The 27,600-nt window shown below is 44.4% G+C and overlaps 1 protein-coding gene across 1 annotated transcript; it reads right to left on the minus strand.

Annotated features, from left to right (window-relative positions):
- Positions 1 to 5,504: 5,504 nt before the first annotated feature.
- LOC102388378 (COMM domain-containing protein 5-like) lies at positions 5,505 to 26,547 on the minus strand. Its single transcript, XM_025215008.1, has 7 exons — positions 26,459 to 26,547; positions 23,791 to 24,088; positions 21,063 to 21,091; positions 17,542 to 17,592; positions 13,201 to 13,296; positions 10,315 to 10,390; positions 5,505 to 5,765 (listed from the first exon to the last, which is right to left on the minus strand). The coding sequence occupies exons 1-7, from the start codon at positions 26,545 to 26,547 to the stop codon at positions 5,664 to 5,666; spliced, it is 741 nt and encodes a 246-aa protein (XP_025070793.1). The 3' UTR covers positions 5,505 to 5,663.
- Positions 26,548 to 27,600: the final 1,053 nt, after the last annotated feature.

Genomic DNA, 27,600 nt, shown 5'->3' on the forward strand with positions numbered 1-27,600 from the left:
GCTCAACGTTATATTTGTCTGTGGCCAAGCAAACTTCTTCATAGATTTCACGGATTTCTAGGGTCGGAAGGGACCTATTAGATCATCGAGTCTGACCCCTTGCTCTGGGCAGGAAAGAGCGCTGGGATCAAGTGACCCCAGCCAGGTGCATGTCTAATCTCCTTTTGAACACCTCCAAGGTAAGGGAAAGCACCACCTCCCCTGGAAGCCCATTGCATATTTTGGCAGCCCTCACCATAAACAATTTCTTCCTGATGTCCAATCTAAATGTGCTCTCCTTCGGTTTATGGTCATTGTTTCTAGTAACCCCGAGGGGCGCCCTGGTAAACAGAGCATCCCCTATTCCCTACTGACCCCCCTGATGAGCTTGTAGACAGCCACGAGATCACCTCTTCTCTTGCAGAGGCTGAAGAGATTCAGATCCCTCAGTCCGCCTTCATAGGATCTTACCTGCAGGCCCTCAACCATATGAGTAGCCTCCTCTGAACCCTTTCCAGGCTATCTACATCCCTCTTGAAGTGTGGCACCCAAAGCTGGCCGCAGTACTCCAGCTGTGGCCTCACCAGTGCTGCACAGAGGGGAAGTATCACCTCGACTATGACTCCGAGATCCCTTTTTGCCACTGTGCTACTTAGAACAGTACTTCCCAGTCTATAGGCGCATTGGTGATTCTTTCTCCCCAGGTGCAGCACTTTGCACTTATCTTTGTTAAATTGCATCCTATTCTGATCTGCCCTTTCCCCAAATCTGTCCAAATCCGCCTGAATTCAGTCCCTACCCTCTAGTGTATTTACCATACCTCATAGTTTGGGTTTGTCTGTGAATTTGGACAGAGTGCTTTCAACACCCCCATCCAAATCACTGATGAAGATATTGAACAGCACTGGTCCAAGGACAGAGCCTTGGAGGACCCCACTGCCCACATCTCTCCAGGTAGAAACCACCCCATCCACCACCTCTCTCTGGGTATGCCCCATAAGCCAGTTATCCACCCACCTGATTGTGAAAAAATCCACGTCACAGCTACTTAGTTTATTCATAAGAATTGGGTGCGACACTGTGTCGAAAGCCTTTTTAAAATCCAAGTAAATAACATCTACCTCTACTCCTGCATCTAAGCACTTTGTGACCTGGTCATAAAGAGAGACCAGGTTAGTCAGGCAGGACCTACCTGCTATAAACCCATGCTGGTTGTCCCTTAGCATTGTGTTACCTGCTGGCCCCCCACAAATGTGATCCGTAATGATTTTTTCTAAGGTCTTGCCAAGTATAGAGGTGAGGCTAACCGGCCTATAATTACACAGGTCCTCCTTCCTCCCCTTCTTGAAAAAAGGGACCACGCTGGCCCTCTTCCAGTCTTCTGGGACCTGTCCTGAGTGCCACGAGCGCTCAAACAGTTGCACCAGTGGTTTCACTATGACACTGGCCAATTCCTTTAGTACCCTTGGGTGAAGATCATCAGGGCCTGCCAACTTAAATACGTCCAACCCCTCCAAGTGCTCCTTCACCAAGTCAGTGCTAATTGCTCGTGGATTGGCATCTCTCTCAAGCCACACTAAAGTCTCATTGGGAGGTGTGTTTGTATCTGTGTCCAGGAACACAGATGCAAAGAAATCCTTTAAGAGCGAAACTTTGTCCATCCTATGTGTGTCCATCCTATCTGTTATGAGTTGCCGTAGTCCATCCTGTAGTGGTCCTATGTTACCCTGCGCCTTCTTCTTGCTCCCTATGTACTTAAAGGAAGACTTTTTGTTACCCTTAATCTTTGTTTCCAGCCTGAGTTCTGTTTCTGCTTTGGCCTTCCTCACCACTTCCTTGCAAGCATGAGTCAAACAGGTATGCTCCTCCCTGGTGGCTGCCCCCTGCTTCCACAGCCTGTAAGCCTCTCTTTTCCCCTGTATGCTCTCCTGGATTTCCCTGCTCAGTCAAGAGGGTTTCTTGGCTCTTTTGCCTCTCTTTGTGTGTACTGGGATGGTACCCCTTTGTGCCTGCAGGATCAGTTCCTTTAGGAACTCCCACCCTTCCTGGACTCTCAACTCACTAATGCTATTACCCCTCAGTCCCACTCTAAGTAATCTCCTGAGCTTGTTGAAGTTGGCCTTCTGGAAGTGTAACATTTCCGCCCTACTAGTTATCTTTCCCAGCCTTTTGCCAGATAGTGAATCCTATCAACGGGTGGCCACTGTCTCCTAGGTTACCTTGTACCTGCAGATCCTCCACCAAGTCGAGTAAGGCATTTCCCTTAGTGGGACTGCATACCTCCTGTGTTAGGTGCAGGTCCTGTATGCAGGTGAGGAACCTATGTGAGTAGGCAGACCTGGCCGACTGCTCCTCATTCTTGAATGAGGACTCCAGCATATTTCACGGCATTGGCCAGGGTGAACATGCAGAAAATGGCTTGTGAACATGCAAGTAAAATCAGAATTCAGATTAAGGTTTATAGTTTTCCACTGAGCATCGCCCGTTACCTGTGGATGAGACAAAGATCATATCAAGTCCAGGAGAGTCATATGCTACAAGAGAATTAAGTTTGACAAGGCCTCAACCCCAAATTAGGACTAATCTTTGGATCTAGGCATGGTATGCTGCAGCTGTCAAAAACACTGCTAACAAAGGAATTTAGTAGAGAAAGAACTGACATACTTTGGATCCTGATTCTGGCCACTGGAAAACACTTTGCAAATATTTTGAACAGTTGTAGAATAACATTTTGTACTATAGTCTTGTAAAAACATGACATGGGTATTGAAAAGGACTTTGCTAATGAGCTCAGTTGAAAAAGGTTTCCAATTTAGAAGGCATTTATATCTAAAACCCAGAGGGAAAATATTAGGAAGGGATTGTAGAAGCCTGTTTTTGTTTGAGATGTAATAAAATAATTTCCCTAACAATCTTAAACTGCAGAGCCAAGGGACAGATCAAATTTATGAGACATCAAATCTATACCCCACCACCCCCAACCTCCTCTTCTCCACTCCAAGTCTTAGGGGGTCAGGCTTCTCTCACACAGACACAGCCTCTCTATATGTTTCAGCATCTGGCCTTACCTGTCTTGGCCTGATCCAAAGGCTATAATAGTTCTGGTGAGGAGCTGATATGGTATCTGTTCAAGATTCAGAAGAGTTGAATCCTAAGTGGATAAAGGCAAGACATAACAGGTAGAAGATGCACCTTCTTTATGAAGAAGTCATGACTGATTGATCTGCTTGGCAAATAACAGCACAACTGAGTGTTTAGGTTTCATGAATTTGCAGGACATTTTTTTCTGGGCTCTTACTAACAGCATTGGGATTCAGAAGGTTAACAGCATTGGGATTCATCTCCTCAAACAAATTTCTTCCTGAAAGGTACATTCTCTCCACTTGGACATTCTTCAAAAGCATCAACCACCAGCTGAGACAGGCAGAGTCATTACAAGTTGTCCCACCAGCCAGTTGGAAAGAAAACTGTTGGGTGCTGATTGAGATGCTACCTGTGGCTTAGCCTGGAAGAAAACAAAGAGTGGAGGATCTAAACTTAAGAACTGGCATCTGATATTGATGTGTAGGATCAAGATTCAGGACTTGGGTGTAGTCTCAGTCCTGCCCACAACATACTTATACCTTTGCACAGTTAATGTCCCTCCATTGTACAATCTACTCGTCTGACAAATGAGCCTAAAGCCAAATACCTTGTGGCATGTGGCTGACTTGAAACAGTTTGTGATGATCAGGTGAAGGGTAAGTACTAACAAATTATTTGCGATGGAAAAGCTGGAACAAACCTGCCGCCTGTGACTACTGTTTATACGCTCACAGCCTGAACTGAATTCCTACCTAGCATAAGGTAGGAAAGACTTGCTATCAATTTTCTGAGATTTCTTGCACGTTACAGGCACAAGACTTTAAGAAGCACCTTATCCTACAGAAAATGTCATGTCCCAGGGAAGCAAATGCATTTTTCATATGAGAGAGGATTAGAGACAGACAACAGCTTCTAGAAAATTATGCTTTTAGAATCCCGTGGCATCCAGCAGGGGGGAAAAAAACACGCTGGCCATTTTGGAAGAAGAGCTCACAACAGCGTGGTAAATTGACCATGGTAATTATATTTGTCATAGAAATAGGTTGCGAAAACAACTACACATCCTGCTCAGACATAGGCATCCTGAGAGCACAATGAGCTTCCCACCCATCCACCCACGAAATGCCGCAGTCAGACCTTTAGCAGTTATCAGCACTGGAGAAACGCATGCATTTCCTTTCGTGAGAGAGACAAACTGCGCTGAGTCCTGCTTTTGATAACAAAGTGTTACCCTGACATCTTCATCTGCTTTGATTCATTTCAGCAGAAAGTCACGCTGTCTAAAATAATACTGCAGTCTGAAGCAAATCCAACACCACACTAAGTGTCTTTTTATGCCTATTGTCATTCTTGAAAAACCAAGAGCCGAATCATTCCCCTCCTACACAAAACACCTGTGGGAGGGAAAAAGGCCTTCTTGAAGTGCCATGAGTTTAATTTCAGCTGCATTCTACATATCTCTGTAGGGAGTGAGGGGGATAAGGGAGACGCCTGCAATCATACAAAAGGGTCAGAGAAGAATGGATGGCACTGCTGAGCGACAAGATCAGTAGGCAGCTAACTCAAGCTAGTGCCTAAAAACTGTGATAAATGCTGTACAAAAGGCCTTTGACAGGTTGATAAATCCCATCCACAGCCTATGGGTGGTGATCTCTTCAAGCTGCTGCCCAGCCTCCACACCCTCCCCAGTAGCATAGCTCACTTAACCACAGAGTTGGGAAAACCGTTACGTACATTCAGGAAAACCCTTACGTACATGCTTATGCTTCTTCTGAGTCCAAAGGGGAGTTACACGCATGTTTTACAAAGTCCTTATGTGTTAAATCAGGATCTGAGGCACTACTGTACTGCCAACTTTCATCCTCGGGGCTGTGCGCTACCTGACTGAGAGGGGTAGGACAATGTGAAACAAGCAACATAAATTCCCGCTTGGAAATCCACCAAGTTACGACCCCCTTTGGTCACCTCCAGCCACCACCTGAAAGCTCTTGCAGGCTTTCTGCACTCCCATGCACCAGGATTTCTTCTCTATTTCTCCACAGATTCCCAGTTGTCTTTAAATTACCCTTTAAGATGGTTTGCCCCTCAGTCATTTATGGAGCATGCATGTATTTTGAGAACACAAACAGCAAACTGACTAATATGGAACCGTCAGTTGCATATTTGTCATGCTAGTTTTCATCTAGGGTTTTTTTTTTTCCCCATTTTTTAATTTGGGATGTTGCAAAGCTTTTCTTATGATACATATTGATGAAGCTTTCCGGTAGCAAGCTTTCTAAAATAATTAGAGCGATGAATCATAATCATGAAGAAATGGATCTTACATCTCTTAAGACAGTTATTTAAAAAATGTTTTGATGAATCATGCAAAAGTCCTCACAAACAGGGATTATTACTTTGTATATTTATTTCTGAAGAAGAATAAATCCTAAAACAATAGCTGAGGCTTTTAACACTTTAATTGAAAAATATTTACAGCAACGTTAGAAATGTTAATGTTACAATACAGACATGCAAAATGGTGCTGGTTCTTCATTTTGCAATTCACAATTCTCTTTAAGGGTTTCAGACTTGCTCTGTTCATTCACTAGCTGAAAGGTTCAGTCCTGGATTTTCAGAACACTTCTTTTCTCCAAATCATTCATTTCTTTCAGTATTAGGGCAATGTTATAACGTAATTCTTGAAACTTTGCAACCGGCACCTGAAATATAGAAGATTTATATTAGATTTGTAATTCATCTGGTTAAGACATGCATATGGATATAAAAATATTCTAGAACATCAGTCTAATATATACTTTGACACTGCAGTTTTGCAGGTTTTAAGCAAAGGATTGGAGGCTAATACAATTCTACATAACATCTGAATGTTCACATATGCATTTACCAAATGCTCTGTGGCAACTGGGGAGAGGGGAAAAACACCATCAGGCTCATATACTCCCAAAGATATAACAAATCACAGCATCCTATTTTTCCAAGGGGCCACACATGGCTGGAAAGCAAAGAAAATGGATAAAGGAAAGGACCAAGACAAGGGGAGTGATAGCACAGAAAGGAGTCTGAGGACTGATTTGGGGAGAGGGTGGGAGTCAGGGTGCTGCTGTGGTTCTTACGCTCTCCCCTCTCAACAACAACACTGCTATTGCGCACAGTGCAGAGAGGAAAAACAGCTGGTGAAAAACACTAAGCGTCAGGCCAACCATGGGAATTTTGCTGCAGGAAGTGGAAAATCCTGCAGCAAGTGGGGTCCCTTTTCTTTTTGGCACAGCTGAAGAATTTCTCCAGACAGCATCAAGAAATGCACACAAGCAATGACTCATAGCAAAGAAAGTTCCCAAAACAAGCTACACGAAAGGAAAAGTGAAATGACAGTGAGGCTGTTTGCCTAAACACAATGTACAAGGCAGGGGCTGCAGATCTGAAGGGCAGCATCAGCTTTCTGCAGAGGATAATCTAAAAGGACCTGAAATGCTGGGACCAAAGTTCCCCAGCTGCTCCTAGTGCACAGGTGATGCATGTCTGCATCCCAGGCGACAGGGAGAGCAGAAGCCTCTTCAACACTCTAGAAGCCTGGAAGAAAAAAAACTGGCTGGAAGGACAAGAGCGGGGAAGTGAAACAGGTGGCGTGGCAGTAGGCTCTGGACTCTGAAGGACAAGACAGTTTTGTGCCTGGCTAGAGGTGGACCAAAGTGGGAGCCAGGGGGCCTTCTGGACAAGATTCAGTAGTGAAGGTGCATATTGGCATGGGTTACAGCAATCATTAATAGCTGAGGGCTCAATCTGAGCAGACAAAGGTGTGACAAGACGCCGTGGTAGGAAATTGAAGCTAGACAAATTCAGATAAAAAATAAAGCAGAGTTTTAACAGCACCTATGATTAATCTTTGCAACTTACTAATGGTTGAGATGGATTCATCATCACTGGAAATATTTAAGTCAAGATTGAATGTTTTTCTATGATACACTCCTGGTCAAATGGGAATTAACTTAGGAACAGCTTATGACTTGTGTGACTGCACGACCACAAGCCCCTTCTGGCTTTCTAATCTCTGAACTGAAAAGAAGGGTTTGTGCTCTCGCTGCTAAGTAAAAGGACAGTTGTGTCCTGTCCATGACCTAGGCAGGGTAAGCCCATCTCCCGCCAAGTCCACTACCAGAGCGTGCAAGTCTGGAAGGGCATTTTGCCCAATGCATCTTCTCTGCAGAGAACATTGGGTGCTCTTAATGGCTTAAGGCTGGAACTTTGCTAATTTTAAGTGGTAAAGAAAAAGAAAGGTAGCTCCCACCCTGGCCTGTGCCTTCATCAGCAGCTTAGAGAAATCAGTGCAGTCAAGCACAGGACCTATTCAAACGATGGTGTGGGTCCTGTTGATAAGTTACAGGGCTTCAAGAATTGTACAAGTCTAAGAATTCCAAGTTCGGGAGACCTGAGTTTTGGTTCCAGCTTTGCCACTGACTTATTGCATGAACCAAAGCGCTCTGTATCTCATTTAATCTATTCACTGGATAACAATCTTTACCCCAGCACATCCACAACTGAAAAAAAGACCAACCACAAGCCAAGCACTATTGCCTTGGTGTGCAGGGGCAGAATACTTGGAAAGCAAGCATGGGGCATTTCTATAGAGCATAGCATGGGAAAATTGAGGCAGCTGCAACATCACAGCAAAATCAGAGCAACTTAAGGACAGCTATGATTAGCCACGGCAGGTGCAACAGAAGAGGAAACCTTGGAAAGAGGCCAGCCTTTGGGATTAGAGCAACAAGAAACACTGCACAGGTCTCTTCACGATAACCCAGCTCTGCCTAGAGGACTGATCTACCCATCACTGTACTCTCCTCCCTGCCAGACTCATGGCAAACATGAGAGGAGACTAATATGCCCAGGTTATCTCAACCAAGAGAGAAGCTTCAGAGCCAAATCCAGAAGTGGTGCCTGGCTGCCATGAATGGTCAGCACATACGTCATCCAGCACTGACATGTAATGAAACCCATGGGCTAACAAGTACAGTACAGTGAAACGTGGGCACGGCTACCCAGTACTAGGACAAAATCTCGTTTAAGCACTTGGCAAGGCAAAGCACTCCCAAACACCACCCAGGACGGTACTGTAGGACTACAGTACAGAAACAGCATTCAACAAAACAGTCAGATGGCAAATTTCTGGTGAAATATGTAGATTTCCAAACAGGTACATTTGGTACATCCAAAACACATGGACCTTGAATCCAAGACTGATTGAATGACGTGCCTGTATCTGGTGGCACAGATCTTACCCACCTTGGGCCTTGTTTGCACCTCTTCCTTTACCACTAAGTCTAAGCAGCCTAATGGGGAAGAAAGGTTTATTAAATATGTCTAAGTCCTTCTGAGGTATATCTATACTGCAGTCACAGCACCTAAGCTACCCTGTATATTGGTGGCAGTCTAGCTACTGGAGCATGGAGCTCAGCATGGGCTGATTTACCCTGCTTTTGTGACAGCAGAGGAGACATGCCCCAAGCACAAGTTCCTCCTATGCATGGAGTCTCCTGTCATGCTTTTGCCAGGCTTGGCGTGGACACCAAAGGAGTTAGAGGAACCTGACACCTAATTTATGACTCTCATGCAGCCTGATTGTAAAAGCGTGACATTCTTTACACTTTAATCACAGTGCAAAATTCTGCAGCCCCTGCAGCTTTACTGAATCTCTTGGTGTCAACAGATGTGACTTGATAGACAGATCAACAGACCAAAGGGCTCGTGACTTCTGTTTGCACGCAACATGAGGCATGCAGATTTTAAGACACCACTCCTGGGTGTAATAATCCCTAAAATGAATTGTCTTGATACTCTAGTCCAAAAAAATAAGCTTCCATAAGCAGGACAGTCATAGCCAGTTTGCTTGGGAAGGTGACTAAGGTTTATTTGCCTGCTTGAAAGGCAGTACTTTGATCCAAGACACGACCTGACTCACAGATATGGTACCCTGTGCTGGAGAACATCGGCCAGTTACAGAAATGCCAGATGCAGCCAGTTCCATGGGTGGCAGCAGGTAGGACAGGATTCAAAATGAGATAAGTGTGCCCAGCAATCTGCTCGCCCAGGGCAGAGGTGGTAGCAGATCTAATTTCCTCTACAGGAGGCTACTATTCTTAAAGAAGCACAAGGCGCTGTATTCGCAACAGCCCCTTTTGATGTCTAATATCAGCTCCAGATGCAGGTCCAAGCCCAGGAACTGAAGAAAGACAGAACCAGTAAGGTTTAGGCCTGCTCATTTATTCTGGTAGGGGGACATTCAAAGTCCATGCTACACTTAAGTCCCAGGCAAACCCTCTTCTGAGAGTTCAGGTCTCTTTCTCTGGGCCTTCTGAATGGGGGGGTAAACTTTCATCCTTTGTGAAAAGACATCCTCAATGCTTCCCAGTTTAGTAACAGTTCTGCCTTTCCAAGCAGTTCTATGTTACAGCCTTTTCTGCAAAACAGTTTTTCTTCTAAACGCAGTAAAATCCACACATTTAATCCACTACCCGGAGCATTTCCTCTTCCTCCAACTTACTACTAATGTATGGACTAATGCCAAAAGCTCTAATAGTTCAAATTTAACAATGCATTTTTGCCTGGAAAATGCTGAACTATTGTGTGTGCCACAGTGTTATTTACAGAGCATGTAGCTTTCTATTTCAAAGGTAAAAAATATGGACAAACTCATGGCATTTTTCAGGCAAGACATTATATACAAAGGTCAGATACCGCCACTGTATCAGCTGAAGTAAAAAGGCTTCAGTTTTCTTGTGGCTTTCCAGTAGCATGATGTGTGCTACAGAGCAAAAAAATAAGGCTACTTTTGCCATAAAAGGGAAACAGGCGTGGTAGCAGGTAGCATGGTCAGTACTGCATCAAGTGTTATATAAAACTACCTCAGTAATTTTCCAGCTCTCAAAAACAATCATCATGTCTGAAGGTTAAAGTTGATAATAAAACCATAAAGATTTAATCACATCAGATATACAATAGTGCGCTGGAGTGACTGATATTCTTTTAACAATTTAAGTTTAAAAGCCATGCCCAAAAAACATGATATGAAATAATTTTGGCTTGTGTTTGTTATACGCTGTGTGTAGTGCAGTGAACCCAGAATATATCCTGAAGAAAACAAACCCACAACAATGCTTTGTTTATGAAGACTTACATTTTTAACAGCAAATCAGCTTTCTAAAGAGAAAGTAGAAGTTTTTTTTTTTAATCCATTAGATTAACGACACTTACTTCAAAACGATGAGCTTCCCCATCCGAAAGCTTCAGCAGCATTAAGATGGATGGCTGCAATGCACGGGCCAGCGAGCTGAAATTAGGTATGTTATTAGCATTACTACAGTGCATATTTCCAGCAATAAGAGCTCAAGACTACAAGTTAACCATTTAAGTTGTTTGAAATGGATCCCTCCCCCGCACCTCAATAACCCCATTCAGAATTCACCTCAATCAGAACATAACTGCAGAGTAGGACAGATGCTGAAGAGCAAAAATGCCACAAAATAGAATGTTATTGGGTAATAGGTTCAGTAATGCATCATATTTTATATGAACTACCCCAAATTATTCAGAGGAACACGGAGTCCTACTGAATTCACTTAAACGCTGGAGTAGTAGACTAATGGAACACTTTTATAGGCAAAAGAAAATTTGTTGTAATCATTACAGATTATAAGGCTAAGACAACTCAAAACGTAATTCCGCTGATTTCAACAGGCCTGCAACTATGGGAGAGTGGCCCAAAGCTACTAGAATAAACTATACAGGTAAACAGCCTGGGTCCCATTTTGCTAAGTAGCACTAAGCCAGCATGCACTATTGCAATAAAGAAATGCTTCCAAACCTCCTGGACTCTCAATCAAAGTGTAAGCTGGGCCACCAAGTTTGCCCAGAGACCATGATAAATTTGTGGTTTGCTATTTTACACCAGAGTATAATCGATGGCCGCAAGAGGGGGAAATGAGTCATCTCTGGGCTGGTTCCGTCAGCAGATGCTGCCAAAGCCAGGTCAGGTACTGACAAGCACCGGAGCTCGAAGCAATACCTCTCAGCAGAGGCTGCTGCCAGATGATATAAAAAGATTCCCAAAGGAAGGCTGATTGCAAAGGAAAATGAAAAAGAAAAACAGAGAACAGAAAATACATTATCTCAGATTTGTCTGGAAAAAGAAACGTCAGGCTGTTACTTGTGGCCCTCAAGGCACCGAGGCAAAGGCTGCAAGCTTTGCTGTCTTACGGAAAAAAATTCCTGTATGCTGATACCACAGCAGAGGTTTTTCAGAACGCACCTGAGAACACTGCTTACTTGTTCATGCCTTATCAGCTTAGCTAGAATTCAGTTTGGCCAGTGGTTTGTGACCATCACCTCTCAGGAGTTTTCTGTACAGCTTGCAAGTAAGGCTGTTTGGATTCAAAACTGCTACATCTATGGGTGCAGGGGATTGCCTGGACGAGGCCCCTTCTCTGGCTGAGTTTCGCCAATATTGCTTATTTTGGGTTGCTCCCAAGTACGAGAGACCAGACGTGGGTTTGGTGAATAGAGGACAGTGGTGGGATGGTACCGTCTACTGCTGGTGGTAGGCACTAGCGTCTCCTCATGAAGGGTAGGCGGCTAGGTTCTTGGTGATGCCCTACAGGTGTCTAGCTCAAATCATGCTGACTGACTCAGCTGCAGAGTGAGACTGGACTGCCCACTTCCGGGAAATCATCATCGAGAAAGTGATGGCCTAGCAGCCAATTTTCCCTGAGTCCAACCAGGCTTGGGCTAGACTTGGACGTGAGATATAAGTTGAAAAAGCAGTTGCTATCTCTTTGCTGGCTGTAGCTAAAGACAACGTGTCCATGCTGAGTAAGATCGGCCAGCTGTCTTCAGTGCGGCTAACGATGAGGTGCTGTTCACAAGGCCTTGGAGTCCCTAGCAAGAACAGACGTAACAATTCTGAAATGGCTTTCCTCCTGTATACGGGGGAGGACTTAGGGAACATTTGATTGTTTATCCACCTAAGAGCAAGCTTGCATCTAGTCGTGCAAATGTTCTGCTTGGATGGCTCTCATTCAGTGAGCCAAGCAGGCTTCCTGAAGGAGGGGAACCTGAGCTACAGTGTCAGCACTGTGAAAATAATACCAAGTATCCCACTGGAATAGCTGAATGGATGGCCCTACATCTACAGGAGGCAGGAGCTCAAATGACTGGCTGAGGTTCAGGGAAATGATCAGAGAGAGAGTTATACCCACTCCACTAATGGCTGCTAGGGCCACTCGGTGTAAATGAGCATGCAATTTAGGCTAGTATGGAGAGTCTCTTCCCCACTTGTGCATGGTAAAGGGAGCAAAAGAGGAATGACTACATCTATCCATACCTTTGATATCCTGAGATTAACACGACTGTCATGCACTCCACTTGGGGCAACACCCTGGCACTAGTCAGAGGATGCAGCCAAACAGCCTGATTGTTAACAGGACATGCTGAGGGCTTGTCCGTGGTCTTCCTTATAAAAGGACAAAGCACTGGCCTTGAGCTTTGAGGCCTCAAACTGATGAGTTCAGCTTACTGGAGGGACATCCTATATTGCCTTGCACCACACATTACCATAACTGCAGCAAGCTGATATGCTAGGTCTAGGATGCCCCTAACCTAAAAGAAAAAACATTATTTTATTTTCATACTGGCCAAGGAGGACCCAGAGTCATTAACCGTTTGCATAGGCTGCAAAGATCATTTTACCTTATGGGTATTTGGGGAGAAGAGAGGGTACAGTTAGCAGCCCGGAAGGACAGCAGTGGATTGCAATATTATGGAGGTCTGGAAGCAAACTAATTACATTTCTTAATGACTATACATTATAAAAATACTGGAAGAGGCCCCAAAGCTTGAGAGGAGTGCTACAAGTATGAACACTTTTGAAACCAAAGTAATTAGAATGAAACATAAAATTGCAAGGCTACATTAGCAAATGATGCAAACAGAAGCAGCAGAAGCCACATATAAAATCTGACTTGCTTGTTACCTAACCATGCAACTTACTCATAATAGCTCAGTCCTGATAAAATGCTCCAGAATTACATTTCTATCTGGAACACCATTCCAGATGTCATGCAACTTATTGATTTTTTCCTTTACCTTGTAGATATAGCCACATCCACCCTCCACTGGAAGTCTTTGACTCTTGGCAAACTATTTGCTTGTTTCAGGGTTGTGGCTTCAAGAACAGGACGTCTGAAAGATAAAACAGAAAAGGACAATTAAAATGCAAATGCCCAAGACAGAAATGTAAAGGGAAAATAAAATCCCTCAGCAAGGATGAAGACTGAATGTTTCCACTCTCTGGTCTAGCATCATTCACAACAGTCTGAACAAATTCAAGGGCTTTAAAGGGACTGCCAGTGGCACTCAGATTAGACATGAGCTTTTTTAAACCAAGCATTTCTTGACTTGCTGTATGCAATGCCAGGAGCCCGAGGCCACAGTAACATTCTGTTATATGGCCACCAGAAAGACCAGTGTTGAAATCACAGTGGGAATAATACATGTTTAAGGGGTAAGGTACTGCTAACCAGCTGGGATGCTTTTGCAAATATACCTTTATCTCCATGTGAGGTCAGTGCTGGCAGACAGGAAAGGGAAAAAAAAAAAGTGTATTCAAGCAGCGAGGCATAACAATTAAGATGAATCAGCCCCCCTTTGTGCTTTCCCATCAGCAGCCACACACTGTGCTCCAGTAGCAAAGGGTGCCTAGTGTCAATTAACATCAGGTTTACATAAGGAGGGGATAATCCTGACATCTGGGCAGAGTCTGAAGCATGTAGCGGAATGTCATCTATGGGCTCTTGCTTGAGTATGTCAAGTGGATGGGATTTAAATTCCTTGTGCAACACTTGCACAGAACAGATTTTATGACTTATGACTATTCTAGTAAGTGAAGGTTTTGGCTTCTTACACGTGGCATTATGCAGCAGGAGTCTAACTCATTACATCCGAGTTTATTTCTGGAAGAACATGCAGTTGACAGTGATTACACTTCAGATGCATGACAGCCTTTAAAATTTTAATAGCATCTTAAGCTCAGGGTAAGTAAACAAGCCAAATCTGATATGAAGACAAAACGACTCTCCTTTTTTAGATGCAGAGAAACATCTTGAGAATGAGGTCATTCCACAGGACTGCTGGAGAGCTAGTGTGGATTTCTTGTTACCTACTCTTCCCCCCTGGAACGCCACAAACTCCTTGTGCCTATGGAAGTTATTTACAGGCCATTTCAAGGCTACTGCAGCAGAGGGGGTGGATAAAGGCTGGCACATTTTTTATCCATGGCATTAGACAATCTAATTACAGACTTCATTTCAGGAGGGAATCCTCTCTTCACAAACAAGGCTCTGGATGCATGGTCTATCCTTGGATGCACATGTACAGTTTGAATGATGTCTGCTTGTAATTTGTCCAAAGAAGTTAGCCATCCAATAGAGGTGGATAATAGTGATAGGCCTAAGTCTGTAGAGGAAGTACTGTAAAGAGGAAGGAATTTGCCACTTTTTCCCCTTTCTCCAAAATGAGACACTCCCTTCATGCCTGGACAAAAGCAAGGCAGAGAAAATAGTTCAGCTGGCTCTTACCCATGTTCAGCTTGTGTAAAGGAAGTAGGTCAACACAGCTGGGTGCAACCAAGAGGAGCCAGAGCCTAGAAATAGTCATCGCAGGATTAAATAAAAGGGATGGGCTTTCTCTCAGCAGTGACTGCTGCAGGGAATTGTCTAGTTGGGGAGAATACCTCTACAATAGTCATGCTGCTAATCCTTTCCTCCTTTTTGAACACAATTCAGTCAACCAAGGATCTCTCAATCAGTCATGCAGTAGCTGCTTGAAGAGAGAAGGAATAGTGAGTGCTGGTAAAGGCATAATGTGAACCAAAGTAGTCCAGAAGTCTTGGAAATGTCAACCCAAGTTCAGAGCTTTAGCTTTGTTCTGGACTGCCAGAACCTTACTTGTCACCCTACAGCCAGCAGTTGGGATGGGTCCTGTTAACTATAAATTAACCCTGCAACTCTGTCTCAATTTCTACTGATGCCCTCAACTCCTCCATCCCATGACAATTGCAGCTGGAATAGAAAAGCAGATGTGTTAAACACCACAGCAAAAGTGACAGAACACATGCAGCAGCCAAAGGGAAAGGAATGGAGCTTCAGCAAGGATACATAAATCAGTTTGCAAAGACTGCTAATCAAGACACCTTTAACTTCAGAGAGGCTTCATGGCTCCTAGTGGGGCTCCTGTTTTTATAACCGAGTTAGATGGATATAATTTTGGTAGAAATTATGCATCAACAACCCCAAGCATTTTCAGCTCACAATGCTGACCACAGAAACTACTGGGAGCATATTAGTGAGGCAGCCCAGTGCAAACTGGAACACACCATATCATACTTGGGACATCATGCACAAGCACACAAAGGAGAGTCATCAGTGCCTGTCTACCACGCCAGGTAGTGCCATGCTAGGCCACGTGTGCTACCCCCTGAATTGCAAGTAGCACAGCCACGCTCATTCAGAGCAGTGCTTGGGCTAGTAAGTGCTGTCTCCCAAATTGCTCATGGCACAGTGCTAGGGTGGCTACACAGGTATCAGTTTAGGAGGCAACATGGGCAGAGCAATAGCATGATAGGTTAGCAGAATAGGTCTCCTGACTCCAGACACATCATAGAAGTACAGCAGAGGAATGTCTGACACGAGTCTCAAAAGTTAGATGTAGTGACTAGCCCATCAAGGTAAATATTAATAAACAACAGCTTCTGGACAGCTCATTCAGGACTTGGGCACTCAGGCATACCGTGTATACAAAGCCTGGTTTGGACTATCCTCTTGTATGAGAGCACCTAATCACCCTTGGCTCAGATACAAGACTACGTGATGCACCCTAAGCCATGACCTCACACTTCGGTGCTTGGATAAAAATGAAACAGTGCTACATTTGCTACAAACATCAGAAGATGAAGAATCTATGCCAAGCCCTCTCAAAAGCAGTTTTCTTGAAGTTTATCTGAAAGTGTCAGTCCAATGTGATATGCTCTTTTCCCTGCTTCATCTACACAGCTTGAAGCTGTAGATGCATAAAGAGAATTTTTTAAATTCTTAGAAGTTTTGGAACTGCCACTGCATGTGCAAAATTGCGTGAGGAGGGCAAGAGGCCTCAGGAAGAGAGACAGTTCAGCCAAAACAGATGCCTCTAAAGGATCTATTTCAGATCGAGTCTCAACCAAAAATGCTGATACTTTTCTCCCTATTGAGGCCATTCCCACTGAAGTGTCTCCCGCACATTTGCAATTCAGTAAGAATACACAGAACTCAGTAGTAGATTTGCCTATATAAGGTCTGAGAAGTCCCTTCCTCTGTTCTAGGTAGTTAAAAGCTAGGCTCTCCAAAGCAATGGGAGAAGGTAAAGAACATGTAGCTAGGCATATGGTGCAATGCTTCCTCTCCTGCAACATTTCACCTCTAACATAGCATTGTTCAGGCAGCAATCTAAAGCCAGGAAGAGACAACTAAGGTTTATTCCTGCTCCTAGGAAGTCCTTAATTTGAGCTCAGAGCCTAAAGGAAAAAAAATCAATATTCTAAGAGAAAACAAAAAATGCCAGCAGCTCTGGAAATGCAGCTGTCCACAGCTCTTACAGAGAAGATCACATATGCAAGTTCAGGCCATTTACAAATACTGGGAGATGTTACGTGAGAGGAAATCTGAGGAGATCCGACTGGGAGAAAGGTACAAAACTAAAATCACAGTGGGTTTTTCAAAAGAACTAATGGTCTCCACTCTACCCAACAGCTAAGATTTGGAAATTTGTCATCTGGTCCCAGTTATGAATAATACTAGCTGTATTTTGAAGGGAGCAAAGGAGATTTAACTACACCTCTCCCATTAAAGCAGAGGGACAGCTTGTGGCTAAATCTTCTGAAGTGCTTTGAAAATCCCAATCATCATTTTTAATTTTGCTACAGACATGTGTGCTCCTCACTAACCAACCATAGAAGTAAAGGCAACCCCTGAAATCCATGGAACTTATAATGTAAATGATAGGATACTGTCTAAACCTAATCATATTGAACAAAAAACGCAGAGACTACAGAGACTGGAAACTGAACCTTTCCATTTTTTTCAGAACTCCTGAAACAGGAGTCAGGAGTTCTAAAAAAAATTCTACACGCATAGGTATTTCTGTATTTGGACTGCTGCTATCTGTGGGATATCACTGAACGATGCTGCAGAAGGATTTAAATATGACAAGGAAAGGTGCTTTCTGCAGAGCCATTAACAAACATAAGCAGTTACTTTAAGCAGAGTCTGAGTTACAGAGTTAAAACTCTGGCCCTACTGAAAATTTTTGCCATTGACTTCACCAGGGATACGGCTTTAGTCACACACCTTTAGGTCTTTGATCAGAGGATACAAGTGGATTTATAAAAATACTAACCTGTTACCAAAGACTACGCTGGCAAAGTCTGCGATGAAATCGTCTGGTATCCTTAAAGAAAAGGTCAATAGCATGAGATAAATACTTAAAATGTTCTGCAACCACAGATATACTCTCCTCTCTCTTCAAAATCATTTAATTAATATTTTCTTTGGATTGGAATTGCCAAAAGTTCTGAAGTAAATCATTTATAGTCTGGTTTACTCCCACTGAAAGGAACCCTTCCACCACAATTCCACCATCTTTCCTCTCCAGGGCCTTCAGAAACCTGTTCCAACTTGCCCTTCTACTTTGGACAGCCTTAGTCAATACAGCAGATGGCTAGATACCGCACATAGGAATTTCAAAGGTGCTTAACATTTGCTTAACTCTTCTACAGAGTTTGACAATGCCTTTAACAGGAGCAGGACTAGCCCAAAACTAGGTGCTTTAAAAATCCAAATCAACACCTCTTTTCAATGTCACTTCCATCTTAGAAGGAAAAAAAGGAAGAATTACAAAGAAGGGCACCTAAAGAAACCAAATGGAATCTCTGAGACTGGGTCAGAGCACTTAAAAATATGCATATTCATGGGGAGCAAGGCAGTAATCATTTGCACAACAGCTTGATACAGGGCTACCTACGGCAGAAGATCAAAGCAAACAGGAAACGTTCCAACTCTCAGATTTGGTGTCTGCAGAGGTGAAGATAAGGCAAATGTTTATAAGCAACTTTCCCAGAGTGGGAAGATGGCCCTCGGCTTGGAATTTAATGGAAAAGGTGAGTTTAAAACCACTTCTTAAAGGAGACACAGGAGAAGGCCGATTGATTTATACTAGCAGGCAGGCCATTGTTGGCAAATGGGGCAAGACGGAAGAGGGTGGAATGAGAAACGTTTTTTTTGTTTGGCTGGATGCGCACTTTGTTCTCGCCAATGACCCCCACAATGCAAACGCTGCCTGTTGATCTGTGCAGGCACTGCATGCTTTACATCTCAATGAGAAACAAGGTCACTTACTACAAACCCCTTCTTCCAGCTGTTTCTCTGCAAGGGGCCCTAGTAGTATTTCTCAGAGCACTGAGTAGTCCTCAGAAACACAAACATGCCACCTTTGCAGTTGCATTCTTTCTGCAATATAACTCATTATTTTAATAAGAACCACTGGCCTATGAACTCCAGCACTGGATCAAGCAGCTTGCATGCTTCTCCAGTCACAGGCTGAATAGCTCGGTCCAACAGCACATAGGCAGAGATGAAGACAGTGATCATTTTTCAAACCATCTGATGAAAAACAATGCACGGAGGAGGAACTGACAGACAGGCGGGAGACTGTGAGGACGCCTTTATCCCATGTTCCCAGACTGCCTGCCAGCTTGCACACAAGAACCTTCCCTGCTCACTCCCACTGATGCAACAGCCTCCGTTCCTGCCAAGCAAAACTGATAGAAAAACTGAGATGGCTACTGTCCCCACTGCAAAGACCGTATATGTTTGGTGTGCTAATACTGGACGACCACCAGGGAAGCCACCAGCAGCAACATAATGAGCTGTACGTTGGCTCGCTCACCCTGCTGTCTCCTCCAGTAGAAGTGCTGAGGCCAGGACAAACTGTAAGGGCCTAAAGAGCATGAAGGCAGCTGCTAACCTGCTCAGTTTCAAGACCTTTGCTTGTCTGTTTCCAGCCAAAACATTCTTCAGCCTCACTGCAGGGGAACAAACTTCTCAATCAAATACAGGTCTTCCTCATGTATATAATCCTGGTGCTATTGGAAAATCTTGGCTCAGTGCCCCAAGAGAGCCAGTGCAGATGGAGAAATTTCTGTGGGTGCCTGTGAAAGCACATGGGCAATTTGTCTCTTGGCAAGGTACACAGGGAATGTCATTCCCATGCCAATCAATCAGAGGTGTGCAAAGAGCTAGCATGCCTGAAACTTGCTTGTGAGCTGAACAAAGTTATTTGCTCAGTTTAAAAAAGAAAACAAACTGTCTTCATGGTGAGAGCAACAGCTTTCAGAAAAAAAATCATTCATCATTCTGAAAGTGCCAGGACTGAGCTGGCCCAAGCTTATTAGAATTACAGGAAGGTGCCAGAGACTGACGAGTAGCATCAGTTTCAAGGTCTGAGGGCAGCATAAAGGAATAGGTAGGGGTATTTCTAAGGCTCTGCCAACCAGGTTAACAGCAGCAACAAGATGCGTGTATCACTATTCTTGTGCTTTTCTGGAACAAGAGACGCTTGGGCTGAGTCACAAAGACCTTCCTGTTGTTAACAACATGATTAAATTGTTAGTGGGAGGAAAAGCACAAGGAGGAGGCAGGAGCAGCATGGAGAGAGCAGAAGCCTGGAAGTCAGTACCCCTTGATCCTTCCTGATTCTGAGACTGAATTATGATACCCAGGAAGGTTTCACAGAGGGAGGCCTCCCATAGAGGAGAAGGTACTTTCATTATTATTGTTTTGACACACTGAATGCACTCACTGCATAAAATAAAGAAGAAGCTCATTCTGTGCTGCCTGACACAGCAGGCAATCCAGGACTGGAAAGTCAAATATCACCAGGGTGCAGAGCTTTTTATTTTTCTTTCTTTCTTTTTTTTTAAAAAGACCTATTGAAATGTCCAAAGGGGCAAGGGCTACAAGTTGGCCTTGATGAAAAGCTGCCAAGCACACAGACTGGCATGGAGATGGCAGAGGGCTGGGAGCTGAAAAGATACAATTGAGGGATAGACTGGAGGCTAGATGAGATCTTTGAGGTAGACAGGACTCCAGTGACCAAGCTGGGATTGCTGGCAGCTAGAGGCTAGAAAGGGCAGAGATCAAAGTGCTGAGTGAACATCTGTAAAGCACCCAAGACCCAGGCACAACATAGCAGCACAAAATATATGTATAAAAAACAGAGCATAGTTTGCATTTTCTCTTATTCCTCTACATTGCCATACTCAGCAACTAAACACAGAGATCATTACTGTGCTGTGAGAACTAGCTTTTAGGGCCTGACCTAGACAGAGATACTACTCTGAATAGGCCAATGCAGATTTTGGTTAAGTCTTTGTGACAAGCATTATGCTTTGCTGGCTAATTAGCACAAGCAATCACAGGCAGATAATGCGCAGGATTTCACGAGTGTTATACCATTGTCCTTTCAAACAAACAAACAAACAAAGTAGGCCAGCTCCTCAGCTCCTGAATCAGTGTCATTGTCTTACCAAACATACAAACAAAAAAATAAACCTACTGGGGAGGTGGTGACATTTGGGGGTTGGTCACAATTGCATAACCTATACTGAAGACTAAATCACTTTGTCTGCCTAGCACGTGAAATTAACTGCACGAGATCAGTGCCAGATCACAGCTTGCTTATGCAACATCTGATTATTTCTCTTGGCTTTTTATGACCTCACTGGGAAAAGTATTATATGCAAATTACATATAATGTGTATATAAACATGTTCAAAGTTGATGACAGCAGTGTGTTTCGCTTCAGAAAATCAGGTATAAGAACAATTACAGAAAACAAAATAGGTGAATAAATGGACAAACCTGAGATCCTTCAGATCTTCCTTGAAAACCTGTAAAGATGAAGAATGAGCCATGTTATACCAGGTGGAACTGAAAACTGATCAACTGTTAACATTTTTACCAGAACAAAAATGTTTACTTGCTTACTAGCTCTCCCAAAAATTGTATTAGGGCAGAAACAGTGGAAAGGATGCTGGCTGGATAGGATTTTTAGACACGCCTAAGTGAGTTAGCAGCACAAATCAACTTTCTGTGGAACTTCTGTTCTTAGACCACTTGGAAACTTTTGAAGACTCCACCTTTTAGTTTTAAGGCCAGCCTCTTTCCTTCTCCATTAGCTAGCTAATAATACTCCTTTTGGAGTAATTATGTGCTCCTTTTCTTACAAACACTTTTGTGGCCTTTGTTTACAGTGAGACCAAAATAGTGGTAGCAAAAAATAAGCTCTGAATACTGAAAGCATAAGCACATTACAACCACAATGATGGGTCACTTTCTGGTGTTGGTTGTGCACAGATAAGAGAACATGCAGATAACAGGGTACCAGACAGCTAATATAGGCAGTAGGGCTGTGCAAGGCTTCGGACGGAGCTTCAGATCCGGAGAAGCTTCGGACACTTCAGGGTCGGAAGCAGCACATCCGGGTCGAAGCGCTGGCCTCGTTAGGCTTCCCGAAGAGCTTCGGAGCCGCATCAGAGATCCGGCCATAGAGTATACTGGGGAAACAATAAAATATCTATAACGTTGTTGTTTTTTGTCTGATTTGGATGAAATTTTCAGGGTTGGTAGACTCTGCAGAGAGGATGAAGCCTGCCAAGTTTCAGGAATATAGGTGCAGGGGTTTGGGGGGAACAGCACCCCACATTCTTGAAAGCAAAATTCACGTCAGGTCTAGGCGTTACAATGCAGCAGGGTGAAAACTGCGGGGGTGGTGGCTCTTATTGAGGCCACAAAGCCTGCCAAGTTTCAAGAAGATCGGTGCAGGGGTTTTGGGGCAACTGTACCCCACATTATTGAAAGCAAAACTCCCATCATGTCTACGTGTTACAACACAGGGGGGTCAAAACTGCAGGGGTAGCAGCTCTTACTGAGGCCACAAAGCCTGCCAAGTTTCAAGAAGATCGGTGCAGGGGTTTGGGGGGGAACTGCCCCCCTCAAGCTGCGGACAAGCAAAAGTGGTGCCATGGGTGGTTGTGGGACTGACTCTCTGGCTTGGGGCGGGGAGTGGGGAGACTGCTGCAGGCCTGGCTGCTAAGCTAGTGTGTTACCAGTTAACAATCAATGAATCAAGATTCACTCAGGGACTCGGGGACCAGCTCAATACACAGGACCTAGCTACTAGATAACAACTTAACGAGCATCAATTAGCACCTACAAAACCAGGCTAAGGAGAGGAAAGAATCAATACAGCCAATTAATTGCCCCAAGACAGTCTTGGCACAAGTTGCGTCTGTCAGCAGCTAGGGGTGCAGGGCCCCAGGACCCCCCTGCACTGATCTCCTCGACAGCTGGCAGGCGTCAGAGCAGGGGCCACCATCCCTGCAGCTGTCACTCCGCTGCGCCTTAACACACACACTGTCACCCATGGCACGAGTTTTGCTTGTCCACAGCTTGAGGTGCAGTTCCCCCCAAACCCCTACACTGATCTCCTTGAAACGTGGCAGGCTTTGTGGCCTCAGTAAGAGCTACCATCCCCGCAGTTTTGACCCCCCTGTGGTGTAACACACAGCTGTGACAGGAGTTTCGCTTTCAAGAATTTAGGGTACAGTTCCTCCCAAACCCCTGCACCTATCTTCTTGAAACTTGGCAGGTTTCATGCTCTCAGCAGAGGCTACCAATCCTGTAAATTTCATCCAAATCAGACAAAAACTAACAAAGTTATAGATATTTAATTGATTCCCCGTTATACCCTACGGCCAGATCTCGGAGGTGGCTCCGAAGCTTCGGAGCTGCTTCGGCGGGGGTTAGGGAGAAAAACGGTCCGGAGCTCTGGATTGGATCGCGGCCATCCGAAGCGGCCGTATCTGAAGGCGGATGGGACTGCTGCCAACTCGCACAGGCCTAATAGGCAGCACATTAAATCAGAAAGCAACACGTAAGAAAAGGCAAAATTTAAGTTAAAAGCTACAAAAGAAAATAGAAATAAATCAACAAGGTGATAAAGAATAATGGTGGGAACAAGGCAGGGAGAATTGTTCAAACTGACAGAGGGCATCTGTGGCAGAACCAAGAACAGACAGTGCCTGTATCTGATGCTTCTCACTGCAGTGGGACCAGCCTTCCTACAAAGAAAGGAAAAGCAAACTGGCAGCACAGTTTGGCATATATTTAGTGGATATAAATGATTATTGCGAAGCTGAGAAAACAGATGCCAGGAGAAAGTACAAATTAAAACCAAAGGGAAGTGAGAGGCTGCAATACAACAGAGCAAGAGAGATAAGCACAATGACAGCACCATAATGTAAGATATTAAAGTAGAAAACAACAAGCATAAAACTTTCCCATAACCTAAATGCTGTGCTGCAAGAGCAGCTGGTAAATCCAGACTTTCAGGGCTTTTTTAAAAAAAACAGAATGACAAGATAAAGATCAGCAACAGTAAATGCATTCCTAGCAGTGTTCCTCCTACCTACTTTCACCTGGAGCAACCTTTGCAAGCTAAGTCCCCCTGCTTAGGAGTTTATACAGTAATTCACAAGTGACATAACCTGAACTTGCCAAATACTTACCAAGTACTCTTAGTACTTACTTCTTGTTTGAAAGTTGGTAGAGGAAGGCGCAAGGCTTCTCTGAGGAGCGTGTACATGCCCGAGATGAGGACAGCAAGCTGCTCTTCTGACAAATCGGCATTTTCTGCAATCATCCGCACAGAGTCTTTGCAATCATTTCCTTCCAATGCACTTACAGTTACTGCAACAAAGAAATGAACAGGAAACTCATTTAAAGAAGGGAAAACTCTGGGAGTGGGAATAAGCACAAATACTGTCTGAAATTTGGTTTGGATGAGAAGGCTAGCCTTTATCCCCGCTGCTATTAAGCTATTACTCCTAGGCTTTGCAAGCACAAATCATCATCTGCTGGGTCAGTCTGACCTCAATGCTTTGCAACGGCAGCTCAGGCTGATCATGTAGGAGGGGCATTTTAGAAAGGAGTTGCAGATATGCAGTGGGAAAGGATGGTTACTCAAGGAACTGGAGAAGGGATGCAGAGATTTTACTGCTAGCTGGCCAGCTTAGACCTGACTGAGCGTGTAGTGACTACCAAGACAAGGTTCCTTGGGTGAATTTGATATCTTTTATTAGACCAACCCAAATGGTTGGAGAATAGTTATTAAGCAAGCTTTCGGGTTCAAAAACCTTTCTTCAGGCTCAGGAAGCTGCAGCAGTTGGTGTGTGCTCTTCATGGATGGAATGAAAAGCCTAGTGACTACCAAGTCACTCATATCCTCTGGCTTATCCCCAGCTCATGTTTCCTTGGGAGCGGGACTGAGAGAACTAACTTGCTTTTCATCAGCATTCTGATAGGCTTGGGTCACAAATGATACCCTTGTTGCAATCTCAATGGAGGCTAAAGACTGAACAGGGGAAGAACAAGGTAAACTTTTGCCTCTTCAGCTCTGTCGATACCAAGTACATTTCCAGAGCAGTCTGTACTACTGCTAGGTTGCATCAGAGACACCGGCATCACCGGCATCCAGGTAGCTGGACTGCTCTGGGCTCCCCTCAACCTTCAGAATGTAATTATTTTTCCACATTTTCCATACACATAATGGCTTATAAAAGAAGAAGATGGGCGTGTATACATATTTTCTGCCTCTCCTGTAGGCCTCTTTGCTGCAATGTGAACTGTGTGGGCAGGTTCTTGCAACCACATGATGCACCACTGGGAAAGATAAATGTCTGCCCACATGGATCTGGTTGCAGGATCAGGGCCTTAAATTAGAGACTTATAATGCTCCAGATATAGGCTTCTGAATAAAACATGAAAGAGTAAAAATGGCAAGGAGACATTATTGAATCTTAAGACTGGGACCATGGTAAGGTAAAAAAAAAAAAAAAGTTTAAATTGAGCTGCCACCCTCTCTCATGGTATTAAATGGATTCTACTCACCACCAGCTTCTATTCCTGGATAAATATACCTGCTTTTTAATGCTTTTAAATGTACTTTAATTGCAACAAAAGTTTCCAGGTCAGAGCTGGAGAGTGACATTTTCCACATTTATCTGCAGGACAAACCTGATACAGATTTGCCAGCACCTCTAAAAGGTTTCCCCACAATGCCTGAAAACAGCTTGGCCCTAAAGATTGCCTGTAAGAGAGAAGGGGGAAGATGCCCCTTTTGCTTAAGTAGCTTAGAAAGATTTCTTATTCACACTAATGGCAAAGGTGTCTCTTCTGATATCATCTCTCCGAACCTACATGCATGTCTAGATTAGGAAAATAAAACGAGTCTTAAAATGTGTTATCGGCCTGTGATCAAGGAAGCATGTTTTTAAAGCCCAACTTGTCCAATCTAGAAATGAAACACCTTGTTCCAAAATGTTGTCAGTCACAGCAAGAGCTAGTATTTTAAAACAACACAGCCTGTTTTTCTCCTCTAGATATGGTCTAGGAATGTTTCTGAGGCCAAACAGACAGCAATTAATCTAACAAATAATGAGATGCAAACGAGTTATCCAACAAGTGAAAAACTGCTTTTCCCAGTGCTGAACGGTGTGACCTTTTGTCTTCAAATGTTCTCTTTTACAGCATATAGTGCCCCAGCCAAGAATGCATACCCAGTGAGTCAGGGTAACATATAGTGCACCAGCCAAGAATGCATACCCAGTGAGTCAGGGGTCACATGTCCTTCCTGTGTGCTCACAGAGAAATTACTTATTTAACGTGCCTTGTAATACCACTGGGGGATAACCCCCAAGATTATGATGTGCGGGTTGTCTACAGGTTTGTCATGTGGAAGTTAACCATGAGACTCAGCACAGCACAATACATTTGAAAACCTACTGTGCCTTTATGAGCTGCCAATCCTTTGACAGAACTGCGGCTTGCAGAACATGGCAGCTTTTTATATGCCAGCCAAAGCCAGAGGTGGTTCGGGGAGATTCATGCTTGCTCTGCTCGTTTTCCAACAGCTTGCTTTCACTGCTTGTACGTGGAGATACACCAGCAGTCCAGGGAGCCTCGGGAGGCTGTCTACACCATCTCATTTTAAGGTTCTTTGAAAGATTGTTTGCTTGCTCCCCCTGCAGTAGAAAGGATTCACTGCAGATTGGATGCACCATTAAAGCTTTACCACTGCTGTTCACAGTAAACATATTGACACTGCTCTAAATGATACATGCAGAATTATAAAACAGGCTGCTTAAAACCCACCCCTGTTCCCTGCCTATGTGCTATCTGGCACAGCGCCCCCTCACCGCAGGAGGAAAGTAGCAGGTGACTGACTGGCAGGTGCAAGAGTTAGACAACCACCACCTGCTATATGGACATCAACCAGTGCTGTCATCTCTCATTGAGAAATAGCTTTTTGTCCTCTTTTTGACCACACCAGAACCAGCCACAACCACCCTCTGGCAAAAAGAACGGGAGAAACGAGGGGACGAAGCTGTTGAATGGAGTTGGCGAGGAATTCCTCCCCGTGAGGAGTTAGCATCCAGCTCCAACTACAAATTGCACACATGGCAGAGCCTGAAATGGTTGAGAGCAGCTCTCTCATGAAGTGACGGGGCCTCTACACAACCGACGAATGTGTTCTCTATAGCACCACAACACACCCCCCTCCCAAGATTTCGCAACACCAACACCAGAAGCAGTGGCCTGGGCAGAATATTGGGAACCATTATAGAAAGGTTGGGTTGGAGACGCGAGAAAGAAGACTGTTGCTCAACCAGAGCGGGAGTTCAGGGAGGGCAGCTTAATCAGTTCAAGTGCATAGCCGCAAGGCTGAGAAGTCACATAGTTGCCCTGAGTATGCACATACCAATGCGCTTCAGGACTGGCAGCCCCAAAACTGCCCGGCTGCCTTGTGCAAGCTCCTACTAGTTAGCCTGGGTGCTGCTATGACAAAAAGCCAGTTTCACAGCTGCTAACACGGGGTCCCTGCAAGCAAAGCCTAAGTTACACCCTGGGGAATGACGCAATTATGATGCGCCCATGCAATTTTGCGCATAAAAGGCATGACTACGCATAAGTGCATAATTTTGTATAATTTAACCACAGTGGGCTCTGTGCCTCTGCCTCCGTGAGGTGGAGGCACACAGCTCTGTGACTGGACAGCTGGGAAAGTAGGGAGGGGAGCTCCTGCCTGCAGGACAGCAGGGTGGGCGTGGGGTTTGTAGGTGGGCATAGGGGGATATATGGGTGGGTGTGGAGGGGGTGTGTGTAGGGCTGTGGGGTTTGTGGGTGGGCATGGGTGTGTGTGTGTGTGTGTGTGTGTGTTGTTGGGCCTGGGGTTTGTGGGTGGGTGCGGAAGAATGTGTAGGTGGGTGTGGGGGGTTTGTGGGAGGACATGGGGGTATGTGGGTGGGCATTGGTGTGTGTGGCTGGCCGGGGGTGCGGG

This window comes from Alligator sinensis, unplaced genomic scaffold (genome assembly GCF_000455745.1).
Source record: "Alligator sinensis unplaced genomic scaffold, ASM45574v1 scaffold1388_1, whole genome shotgun sequence".
NCBI lineage: Eukaryota > Metazoa > Chordata > Crocodylia > Alligatoridae > Alligator > Alligator sinensis.

Excerpts from the sequence above, each read along its gene's own strand:
- LOC102388378 (XM_025215008.1), bottom strand. The coding sequence starts at position 26,547 with ATGACAGCACTGGTTGATGTCCATATAGCAGGTGGTGGTTGTCTAACT. Across the intron at positions 17,593-21,062 it reads GAAGATCTGAAGGATCTCAG|GATACCAGACGATTTCATCG; the intron begins GTTTGTCCATTT and ends CTTTTCTTTAAG. Across the intron at positions 13,297-17,541 it reads AGCGTAGTCTTTGGTAACAG|ACGTCCTGTTCTTGAAGCCA; the intron begins GTTAGTATTTTT and ends TTTATCTTTCAG.